Source organism: Anser brachyrhynchus, assembly GCF_964034855.1.
Source record: "Anser brachyrhynchus genome assembly, chromosome: 19".
Taxonomy (NCBI): Eukaryota; Metazoa; Chordata; class Aves; order Anseriformes; family Anatidae; genus Anser; species Anser brachyrhynchus.
Genome location: NC_137712.1, coordinates 10,032,650 through 10,044,776, shown reverse-complemented (window position 1 = coordinate 10,044,776; position 12,127 = coordinate 10,032,650). Strand labels below are relative to the sequence as shown.

The following is a 12,127-nucleotide window of genomic DNA, read 5'->3' as shown; positions in this document are numbered from 1 at the left end:
ATGGTGCCTTTCGCAGCGACATCCCAGGTGGATGTTCGAGATTATCTGCTGGTTTGAAGTGTGTGCTGTCCCCGGGCTGCTGGGGTTTATAAGGGAGCAATTACCTTGTGAGGGTGGAGGGAGGGGAAAAGAGGAGTGAAGTCATTGGCATGGGTGCAGAAGTTAAAATTAGAAGTCTCTGAATGTGATAGGCCTTGGTTTAAATTTGTTTCGTGTTGCTTCTGCTCAAATGACATCAATAGAGCTGACGTAACGTGAATTTTCTGGTCGTGGAAAGGTAGGAACAGGTGTCCTATAGAATAGATACTCTGCTCGTCAGGTCCTGGCTTGCTGCTGCCTCTGTTGCCATCCAACATCTCAGTGTGGTTTTTCCTGATCCCCAGCACCTCCTGCTGCTTGAGTCTGGCCCCTTCCGCACAGCAATGCTGAGCCTGCGCTTCCCTGGCCCACGCTTGGCAGCAGTGCTAAGTCAGTCAGTAAGTCAAGGACAGGGTTTTTAGTCGTGGAGCTGCGCTGTGAGCACAGCCACGTCCTCCCAGTTTGCAGGACATCCTGCGTAATACCTGCCACACAGTAAAACCGTGTGCCTCCTTTTGAAAAACGCTGATTTTCCTGGCGCCTTTATGGCAGCTGGCCACTTCCCTGAGAGCTCGGCAGCGCGTTATAAGGCACTGAGAAAAAATGGCTTCTGGGCAGGTGGAGATCAGTCTTGGGTTGCTGCATGCTGTGGGTGCTCTGTGCCTCTCGGAGCATCGCTGCATGGGACCTGGTGCTGCTGTGCCGTGGTGCTGCATCTCCGGGGGATGCCTGTGTCCGATAACCTCCTTCCAGCTCTCCCATGCTCCGCAGGAGAGGTCCTCCGCTGCTCTTAATGGCAGCTCTGGGACATCGCATTTTAATCATTTTCTCAAGTCTTTCTGCTGCTGTAGCTCTTGGGGAAGGTTTGGCAAAGCGTCAGGTTGTAGTAAAGGTTGGGTCCGCGTGGGCACGCTTTCATTGGTTCGGTTAAAATAGTGGTGGCTCCACGTGTGTTCACTGCCAGGTGGCTGGGTGCTTGCGCATCCCACCGTGGGCTGGCTGCTCAGCACCCCCTGCCTTGATACAGCAGCCTGGGGACAAACCTGGCAAAACTAGTGGAAATCACCCATCATCACTTTAAATTGGGCAGTGAAGAGGGAGTTAGTGAGAGGGTTTTGCCTAACTGCATGGTTGGCTTGTGTCTTAAATCAAGAATTTTTTGTTGAAATGTTGAAGGAAGAGCTACACCAATTAGTGAAGGAAGCTTTGCCATGCTCTCTGTGGGTAGTGTGTGTCTTGCAGCTCTTCACTCAAGGAGTTCATGTCTTTGTGGATTGTGGATACCGTGACAATATTTCTTCCTTTACTGTGTCCCGAAACGCCAGAGCTCTTTCATTTTCTGAAGCAATTTCATTTTTAGTTTTTAAGAATCATTTGGGTTTGGGATCTGTGTATCTTCCCAGAGTTACAGCAGCATACCGGAGGAAATGCACCCTGCTCTCTGGATGGTCTCCACGAATAAGGTGCTCTGAACAAAAATTAATTTCACACAGATAAAGTATATAACCAGACCCTACTTCAGATATTAAGAAACACCACGCATTGGTACCTGAGGAATTCCTGAATGTATTGTAGTGAAAAGCTCTGGCAGGTAATTTCTAGCGTAACTGAGGGGGTTATTTTCTTTTCACTGTCTCATTCTTAAAATGGTGTATTCTTTCCTATAAGTACAGGGTGCTGTTCTCTAAGGGCCAGAGCCAGGCCTGCTCGCTGTGTGTAAGCAGCCTCTTAAACAAGCCGATACTGTGGATTTTCCTACAGTCTGATTAAAGCTTAGCAGCTCCACAAATTATTGGTTTCCAGCAGATACAATTTACAATAAAATGACAGGTATAAAATCTGAAGCAGCCTGAATATGTCTATTCATGCTTTGGAAACAGGAATTTGCATTTAATCCAATGTTTCCCCTCTTTTTCTCTTCTCTTTCTTGACGTTAGGATTCTGGCAACCGCTGGGACTGACTTTGACCTGCGGACCCTGCGAGCTGTCCGAGTGCTGCGGCCCCTGAAGCTGGTGTCAGGAATCCCAAGTGAGTGCCGTGATAATGTCACCTTCACAGCCAAAGGGTTCTGGAGCTTCTGGGGTGTAACGTGCTTTTCTGAGCAATATGTTCTTCCTCTGCTCCTTCGTGGTCTGTGGCTCCTTGTTCTTGCTAGCTCCTGGTTTTGTTCCCCCAGGCTGTGGATAGCGCCTGATTTCAGCAATGCACTCCCAGGCTTTGCAGGTGGGTGGCAGGTAGTTGTCCTGGGACTCCTGTGACACTGGGGTTGGATCGTTTCAATTCGGATACGAAGCCATGAGACCAAAACTTTGCAGCTTTCAGGCCCCTAGCCCCGAGCTTGGATCTTCCAACCACTTTTCTAGCTGATCGTCTCACACTCTGGGGGGTTTGTCCCTTCTGTAACACCAGGGGAAAAACTAAGGCATGGAATGGATAGGACTTACTCTTGCCTTTTCCTTGGCAACTTGATTGATTTTAGATGCCAATGTGAAGGGTCTGATGGGGGGCTGCATCATGCCTCGCTTATGCCCTGAGACTGCCCAAGCCCTGGCACCATTGCTTATTGCCTTTTTGCCTGTTGTTGCTCACCAGCTGCTCTGCCCGCTAGCGGGGATGGCTGTCAGGAGCATATTTCATTTCTGAGCATGGAACAGGGAGGTTTTGCCTGCAGCAAACCCCTTAGCTCCGTGGAATGCTCTGCGTTAACCCCTGGGCAGCCCCTCTCCTCCCAGACTGCAGGCTGGGACATCAGCTCTGCTACCGTGGGGCTGAAATGCCAGTGCCATAGAGATCCAGCAAGGGGTTATGTCAGATGCTAACAGCATCCAAAAAATCCTGAAATCAGCATCCTTTCACGGGCAGGGCTTCAGTCTGAATCCCCACATAGCACAGGTCCTTGGCTAGGCTTGGGAAAAGTGTTATTTAATTATAGGGTCTCTAATAAGGAGATGCTGCTGGCTCTTTTTCTTGTTTGTCTTGCCCACGTCTAAGGATGTCAGGGAAGTAAGGTTTGTGGAAGTACTGGTATTTTTTTAATAGGGTAGCTCAGAATGGTCCTTGTGTGCCTGAAATATTTTCAATTTTCTCTATATACGGCAATTGTTTCAGTAAAAGATATTGCTTCTGCTGATGAGTGTTATGGGGGGGGGGGAAAGGCCTCAAGCTGGGGAATTTTGACACAAACTATTTCCAGCCAACACAAGTATCCGCTCACTGATTTGGGTAATGAGGAAAAGAAGGACTCAAGTAATCGTATAAATGTTTTCATAAACACTGGGCCCCAGTGTCCCTGCATGGGTTTGTGGTCCCTCAGGGTGTTCCCGTCCTGGGGGATGCTCTCCTGCCTGGTGTCATGCCCTGGTCCAGCACAGCATTTTCCCATACAGCATCATTTGCTCTCATGTTCTAGTGATGCTGCAAAAGCTGTGTGCGCTCTGTTTTTCCCACCCTGTAGTAAATGTACGGCCTTGAGGTTCATTCGTACACGAGCATCCTATACTCTTTTCTTCTACACTCCAGGTATTTTTTCCTCTCCAACAGATCTGAATGCTTTATTTTCTGTGTGTCCCACGTTGACCTCGGTAGAGCTGCACAGAACAAGGTGGCAAGGCTCCGATGACCCTTCCTTCTCAGCACCTCCGAGCGGGCTGCCAAGGTGGCTCTCAGCTGCCAGTTATCGCTGAATTTATTTTGTTATGTGCGTCTGTGTGACGCTATCTGACACCTCCATCTCGCCAGCCTCTCTAGCCTTATCTCTTCTGGTTTTAATTGAAAACGAGTTTCAGAGCCAGTGAAAAAGGTATAGATGGAGAGCCCTGGAAGACGGTGCTTGGGTCTCTTTTTGTCCCTTTTCCTTCTGCGTTGCTCTGCTGGGAGCAGGCCTGAGGCCACCCCCATGGTCACAGGATCAGCCTTAAGGGCCTGGTTCAGCTCCCAGCTGAGTCCTGGGACTCCACTGGCTGCAGGAAAAGTCCCTTTTGTGTCTCCGAAGCTTAGGAGGGCTTTGAGTCTGTGATCTGAAGAAAGGGGGTCAGGAAAAGATAACTCCTGACTGCGTGTCTGACATCTGCAGAGTGTGATGTGTGTAGTGTTGTTTTTACAGCACCCTGGGGAACGCAGCACTGCCTGACGTTGCCAGTCCTAATCTTGCCCTTAGACACCCCCTTATTTCCTGCTCCAACCCTTGTTTTCCGTCCCTCGCTGACTACCTGTTTCTCCCCGCCCCACAGGTTTGCAGGTTGTCCTCAAGTCCATCATGAAGGCGATGGTGCCCCTGCTTCAGATCGGGCTGCTCCTCTTCTTCGCCATCGTGATGTTTGCCATCATCGGGCTGGAGTTCTACATGGGGAAGTTTCACAAAACCTGCTTCTCCAACGAGACAGGTGAGACTGGGGCTTTGCTGCCATCCCAGCGGATTGTCGTGACGCTTCCAGGCCCCATCACCTCATCGGGATGCTTTCCGTCTCCAAAAGATCCTTTTCTCCATCCTGCTCTTACATTGCTTTTCCTTCTCAACGTTTGCTGTATTCCCTCTGTCTTTACCTGACTTTTGCTCACCCTACAAGCACTGGGACAGGTCCTTCCATCACTTTTACACCCAGCCTTGATGCTGGTGGGTTGCTGTCAGTCCACACAAGAGTGAGATGAAGGTGCTTAGGACCTCCTGGTGTGGGAGACTTGTTTTTCATTACAGACGTGCAGAAAAAATTCCCGTGGTTCCAGCTTGTTGAAGGGTGGGTTTTAGTCTAGTTTGTTGGTCTCTGGTCATGTTTTCAGTGGGTTTCACTTTCTGAACAGTTTTCTGACTGGGAAATTTCCTTGGAAGGTTTCTAGGGTATGAGAACATCAGTGAGATCGGAAAGGGTGGAAAGACTGGGAGCAAGCAAAGGAAAATAAAAAAAGAAAAGGTAAATAAATGGAAGGCAAGGGGCCCCATGATGGAGAAGGGATGAAAATGTCCTTCAAACAGAGCAGGGCAGGGAGCGGTCATGAAGGTGAATAGGAAGAGGGTCTGGTGAGGGGGCACCGTGCAGCCTTGGCAGCACAGCAGGTGCTCAGGCTCGTCGAATTTGTTTCAATTTAAAAGCACACAGACAAACAAAAGCCATTTTTTCCCCATGTAATTTTTTAATATTTCTGTTAGAGTAGTGCTAATATGTGCTGATTATCTGGACTATCCACAGATGGAAATATTGTTCCTGTCTCCAAAAGATTGCAATTTAAGGTATAATTGACTGTCTTTAAAGCACAGTCTTGTATTTTCAGTGATTATCACTAATAGGTCTTCATATTGATTTATTTATATGCATTCAAATGGTAATAAAAGAACATCCCAGCCAAATCTCTGGGCATCCTTCGCAAGGCTTTATAACAAACAACAACATGGAAACAGTTTAATGTATTCAGTTTACACAGAGCTTTGCAAAAGCAGGGAGAAATTGTTTTCTTGTCTATGTTCATTAGCGAAACAGAACACAACTTGTAAAGGACAGTCGGGTGTTTAGAGGTTGCTTGTGAGCAAAACACGGTGCTTCCTGGAAGAAATGAATTTTCAGGCTGGATTTGCAGGAGAGGGAAATCTTTTTGGTGTGCGCGTGTTTGGTGCCAAGCAGAAGAGGTCTCAGCTCACTGCGACGTCTCAGGCTACCGCAGCGATCCCAGAGGAATAACACCGGTGACAGCACTGGTGTGTAGGACGTAGCAGCGTTCTCGCTGAGGTGGTGAAGGAGAAAGCACTTCTGAACAGGTTTGCGATTTCAAGGGGCGTTTTCAGATCTGTTGAATTGCAGCCCCAGAACGAGATGGGTGAGTTCTCGCATCCCTGGTTTGCAGGTGGTGGCTGCAGGCTGGGAGTGCTGGGCTCTGCGCCTCGTTCTCTGCTGCGGTGACTGTCGCCAGCGGGCAAAAGAACGATTTATTTATTTATTTGCCCCTCCAGAAACTTGTTAACTCGATATGGAAAGATAAACCCCAGTGCTGTTCGTGTTCTCTGCAAACAGCTCTCTGACCTCGGTGAAGGCTGAGGTCTCCGTGCCGAGCTGGGGGCTGAGGACAGATTTGCCACGTGTACAAATTGTGTGTAAGTGGCTGCTGCTTGCTGGGGGGCCCAGCTAGGAGTTGGGAGCACAGCCAGAAGATGCTGCCGCGCACCTTGCATCGCGGCATCGCGGCACCTGGAGGCTCGGCAGCAGCGCGGGCCGGCGGTGCAGAAGGCGCCTGCGCTTACGGGCACTGCCCCTGCTTTTCTCGAGGGGCAATGCGCCTGTTGTTGGGCGAATTACGGGGATCGATTCGACCCGCTGCGCAGGAAACGGCGCGGTGGTGTTTCTGGAAAGGCAGGGCGGCGAGGCTTCCTGGCGCTGCGGTCCCCTGTGAGCAGAGCAGCGGAGCATCCCGCGGTGCCGTCAGCCCAGCCCTTCAGTCCTAAGTGCTCGTCGGCTCCGAAGAGGTGCATTAACAAGCCCAGGCCCGATACCACGGGCTCCAAAGGCTGACTTCAGCATGGAAATGTGAACCTCATTAAAGAGATGCCTCTGTCAAGGGGTAGCAAATGAGCGGATGAGGACTTGCTCACGCTGGTTTCTGTTCTAAATCCCCAAAGTGAGCGAACTCTGGAGATTTTCCCTGGAATCGGGAGCCAGATGAGTGGTACCAGCCGTGACTTCAGCTCACTGTGCAGGGAACCGAGTGGAGGTGTCAGCAGTAAATGTTGCTACAGCCCAGGAGCCCTGGGTAGGTCAGTAACAGTCTGCACCAGAGGGATGCTGGGGACCAAAATACGGCAAACGGGTCGTTCAGGGCTGCTGCCGCTCAGATGGACAGACTGTTCTGAGCTAGTGAAAACACCTCTTAATTTTGATGAAAAATGGGTAAAAAAAAAAAAGTATTGGCTGTGCTTTTTCCAGTGCCTGACTTGCTTTCCTCTCCCTGCATCCTCCATGCAGCCTACTCTGCTGACACAGGGTTTTTAAGCGACTGCCCTCTGCAGCTCCTCACCCAGCCCAAGCACCCTGAAGCTGCTGTAGGAAAGAAGGACATCCCGTTTATTCCCCCCTTTTTTCCTTGACACTCCCCTTTCCTCCTGTCTCTTCCCCAGCCGTGGGAGCAGGGACCAGTTCTGGTCCATCAGCATCTCTCTCTCAAAAAGAACAAGGACGCGCATTGCATTTTCAGAGCATTATCTGGTAACAAAAGGCCAAACAGAGAGAAAACTGGATTCTTTGTTAAGGCACGCTCACGAACGGTCTGCAAGAGCCAGATTTGGTGTTTTCTTTGTGCAGCCCTGTCTCACCAAGCCCTTACGAAAGCCTGTGGTGACCCATATGGGAGCTGGGGAGAGATGCCCTGCATTAAGGTGTTGAGTCAACAGAAAAAGGTCGCACGCGCGCGCACGTGTCCTGCAGCCAGTGACGGTCTTGTTTTCCTCCTGCAGGCTTTGCTCTATGGAATGATTACTCCTAATTATTGTTAGCGCTGATTTTGTTTCCCCCCTGGTGAATTTGATTTTGTGGAGTTTGCTGCTCCATTACCATAACATGTCACTTTTAAAACCATTTAATATTTCCAGAATTGCATCCCTGTGTAAATAGGAACATCGCTTAGTGTATTTATTTACTTTAGAAAAATAAAGTGCTGGGTTTTCAAACTGCTCTCTGTTGGTGCTCACGATGTCTCTGGAGGGCTGCAATGCTTCACAGCTGGCCCTGGAAGACATGGGCCACTCCTTTGGCCATCCCTGGAGGTCCTGAACCACGACAGACTTTTTCTCCCTTGCTTCGCTGGGTCTGAACCAAAACTCAGTGCAGTGACCCCATCCCTGCTGCAGACAAGCTGGTAGCTGGATGCTTTCCCTGCCAGCGTTGCCCTTTGGGCAGAAACACAAAGCTTACAGAGGGGCTGGAGCTGTTGGTCCAGCTCAGGGGCTGCTGTGGTGGTGCTGCCTTGTAACGCAGCCGGAGGCTCCCCATGCAGCTGTGGTCCAGCGTCTGGACAGCTCTGGGGCTCTCCGCAAGCAGCTCTTGTGTAAGGCACTGGTGCAGAACCTGCCTTTTGTTTTAATGTTGTAGTGCCAATGTTTAGCACTTAGCTAGGCTGTATGAAGGTGTATGGATGTCTCAGTGTCTCTGTGTGTGCACCGTTCCCATGCCTTTGTTTTTATTTTACTGTGCTGTGGTGTTTGTTTGTTTGTTTTTATTTATTTTTGTTTTGTTGTTGTTTTTCATGGTGTTTTTCATTTGTGGCACTAACAGACATGATTTAGTGATGGAACTCAATAGGTCAAGTTGGACAAGCTGATCTTGAACGTCTTTTCCAGCCTAGATGATCATGGTTCTGTGATTCTACATATGACATGGCTGAAGAATTCATTGTCAATCTTGGGCGCTTTGGGGTTAGCTCTGCTCCACCCTGCTGTTAAACTGCCCCCTTACAGCATGGCACTGTATAAATGCTCACGTGAGTGTAACATCTTTTACATGCCCAGAGATGACACAAGGAAGCCTGAAATACAAACCAGCCTCATGTGATGGCACAAGGAGGACACGGCAGCACCAGCTGCCTGCCTGGCTTTGGTCGGTGACTCTTTCTCCCCTCTGCTCTCCTCTGCAGGCGACGAGGTGGGAGATTTTCCTTGCGGAGAGGAGCCCCCCGCCAGGCAGTGCGAGATTGGGACCACCTGCAGGGAGTACTGGCAAGGGCCCAACTACGGCATCACCAACTTCGACAACATCCTCTTCGCTGTGCTCACCGTCTTCCAGTGCATCACCATGGAGGGGTGGACCGACATCCTCTACAACGTGAGTCTGCTGATGGGGCTGTGGGACTCTGGGGCTGCTGGTCCCGCTTGCACTAGTTTGAGAATGGTTTGCAGGAAAAAAGAAGTCAGTTCGTGCCTTTTTTTTTTTTCATATTGATTAGCACCTGAAGGTTTCCTCTCTCGGTTGGGTCTAGCCTTCGTGATGGGCATTGTAATCTGCAGCAATGAACAGTGAGGGCTGGATTTTTGCGTGGAGATTCAGTACTAATTTTGGCAACATCAGTAGAATTTTACAAAGCCCTATCCATCACCTTCATGCCTGGCACGACCCTGGCTAACGAGAAGATACGCCAGGCTGAATTGTGTCGGTAGGGCCTCTGCTGCCTCCACCTCCGGCCAGCCGGAACCACGACTGTTGCAACCACTCAAGGTCAAAACCTCTTGGTCAGCTTTATTGCTCTCCTTCTTAAAAAAGTGCAATAACCCCAGACGTTTCACAACAACTGAATGACTTTGTATTTCTGGTAGCGTAATGCTGTCGCTTGTGTCTGTAATTTGTACTTATGCTTTTGAGGTGCCCTGTACTGAGGCAAGCTCCTAATCCTTGCCTTCTTTGTGGGCCAGGAGGTGATTTACACAGGCTGGGAATAGATCCCTCCAGCTGGTTTCCAGCAACTGTATCCTATTTTTTTGTGAAGTGTGCCCAGCCTCTCTCTGGGAGTCAGCAGGGGCCTGTGTGCCTGTCGCAGACCTGTTGTCCCCAGCTTCATGCTTTGCTTGGATCTTCCCATATTTCCAATATTTCCACAGCGGGTGTAACAGCTCTGGGGGATGGCCTGTCTGGTTTGTACTCTCATTTTCTGTGGTAGTAAAGGACTTTGTCAAGTCCAGGGGCACGAAGGAGAGAGCACTTTCCAACTCACTTTAGGAATGATGATAATTTAGCAATGATGATGATTTAGCAATGTATGCCTACAGCAGCTGCTGCTGTTGACTGTATGGGGACAGGTGGTGAGACAGCTATGTGTGGATGATCTGAATTACCCCACCCTGTCTTAGACAAAACTGCTAATGTGGAAAAATAACTGGAATAGGCATTAATAGATCATTTCAGTGGCCGGTAGGACGACAAAATATTCAGTCTACTTCATTATAGACTCTGGGCCCATGCTGGGCTCGTTTGCAGACCTTCCTGTGAGGGTTTCTGTAGCAACAGGAGAGTATTATTAATATCAACCACAGTAAATTGCAAGGTACAATTCTGCTGTGTTTGAAGCCAATATATCTGATTTATTACCTTTACCATTTGTTGCTCAGTTCCTCCATTTCTTCCAAGTCTTTGCCCTAGAGTGATCTCAAGAAGGGCTCGTTTCCCCATTGCATGCCCTCCCCTTGCCCTGAAACTTCATCACACAACCGGTTTCTCCTACTCTCATTCAACAATCCCACTGCCTCCTTCTACTGCCAACTGTTGTAAGAAAAGCCCATTAGCATCCTGGTTGGAATTGATTAATCAATACGTGGTGTATTAGATCATCTTCTCCCAAACTGCCTTTTGTACCATACACGAGAAAAAACAAAAAAAACAAAAAAAAACAGAGCTTAGTATTGGGATATTGATTTTGGGGGTTGCTTTGAAAATTATTATAGTATCATTTTAGATGTCCATTAATCTAATTGGAAACAGATGCCTGGATGAGATGCAGTACATATTTGTTGTACAGTGCCAGGTCTTGCCTCGGACCCCGGGTTAGGTTGTAATGGTTGGTGGGCTCACATCTCTGGGTGGAGGATGAGCAGTGTGCAGTGTTACTGGACCGCTTGGCAGGCTGCACACAGCCGACACCAGCAGCCAGCTCTGCCCTCTTCCTTGGCCCTCCCTTGCAGACCCACCCCGTCCTGTGCTGCTCTGCTTGCTGAAGAGCTGGCTGTGCTTTTGCAGGTTAGCAGCCAAGAAAAGGTGTGGGTGGAGAGAAGATCCACTTTGTACAGTCCTTAACTTTTTCACAGCTTCAGTCATCTGTTTTCTGGCTGCTTGGCTTTTAGCTTGGTTTATTCCGTGCCCACTCTAGGTTTGTCAAATGTAAAAATGAAACAAAAGCCCAAAGCTTGCTGCAGCAATGACTGCAAGCCTGGTATGGCGAGTGTCTGTGGATGCAGAGGTAGCAGCAGTGCAAAGTCCAGTCCTTCCAGCACTGCTCAGCCCTGCATGTGCTTGTCAGTAATGCTGTTGGAATCAGCTGGGTTCCTACTGGACCCATACTGGATTATCATAAGATGTTGCGCCTCGCATTCAGAAAAATTTTGCAGTGATAAAGTGAATTTTCCTGCTAGCCCCAGCCTCTGGTCTCCTCAAGGAAACCTCCATTCCCCAGGTGTCAGAGCTGAGCTACGAACCTGCTTTCAATGTGTTGCTTAAGATTTGCAAAAGGCAGTGGGACCACAAGATGCAGTCTGTGTAAACTGTGACTATGCATTAATAAGGAAAAAAGCTGGTGTTTCTTGTGCTGCTAACTAGAAACCTGACCAGATCCTCCTCAGGCTCAGCCTTAACCCAGCTATTGTATGACCACTGCCACAGGCTGGGCATGCTTGGCTAGGGTAGGTTTGTTGCCTTGCTTTGCAAACCCTTTCCCTTCCTGCTGTTAAAGCAGATGGCCCTGCACGGGGTCCATTCTTAGAGCTGAAATCCCTTCGATGCCAGGCAGTCTAGGACTGAGACCCATTATGGGGAAGTTGAGGTTACAGACTGCTTCCTTAATGGGCCATTCATTTCCTTCTGCAAAACAGTGAGAGATTGATGGCTCTGCATCAATGGGGCTTTGCTATTGCTCCTCTTTTCCTGCTATGACCTTTGCTGTGGGGTGCTAAGAGCAGCTCATTTTTTTTCTTTGCAGTCGTGATGGCTGGGGTCAGTCGCAGGGTGAGACATGCTTCACCAGTTCAACAGTAACTTAACCAAGGGACAGAGCTGGCTCCGTCCTGAAAGCAGCTCTGAGACAGAAAAATAAGTCTGCTAGGTCTGTGGTGGCAACAGGCAAGCTGAGGAGTTTGCTGCAGACTGATGCTCACAAAAGAGGAAGCGTGGGCTTGAGTTGGATGGTTTGGCTCAGGTCTTTCCAAAGGCTCCAGTGGGAGGTTCTTCGCGAGGACTTTTTAGTCATTTCCAAAGGATTGAGATGACTTCACAGGTGGTACGGATACAGCCTTCATGCAGATTTAGAGAAAAATACCATCAAAGGCAAGGCTTTGCATTAAGTAATCTACCTTGCGAATATTTGCTCCTTCTCCTG

General features: G+C 49.1%; 1 protein-coding gene across 14 annotated transcripts in view; it reads left to right on the top strand.

Annotated features, from left to right (window-relative positions):
• The window catches only part of LOC308180364 (voltage-dependent N-type calcium channel subunit alpha-1B-like), a 283,793-nt gene that overhangs the window by 99,597 nt on the left and 172,069 nt on the right, over positions 1 to 12,127 (top strand). For all 14 annotated transcript variants that reach the window (XM_080561843.1, XM_080561849.1, XM_080561844.1 and 11 more), the window contains 3 exons: positions 2,016 to 2,107; positions 4,309 to 4,461; positions 8,687 to 8,874. In XM_080561843.1, coding sequence (XP_080417969.1) covers positions 2,016 to 2,107; positions 4,309 to 4,461; positions 8,687 to 8,874 — 433 coding nt within the window. The remainder of the gene's footprint in view (positions 1 to 2,015; positions 2,108 to 4,308; positions 4,462 to 8,686; positions 8,875 to 12,127) is intronic.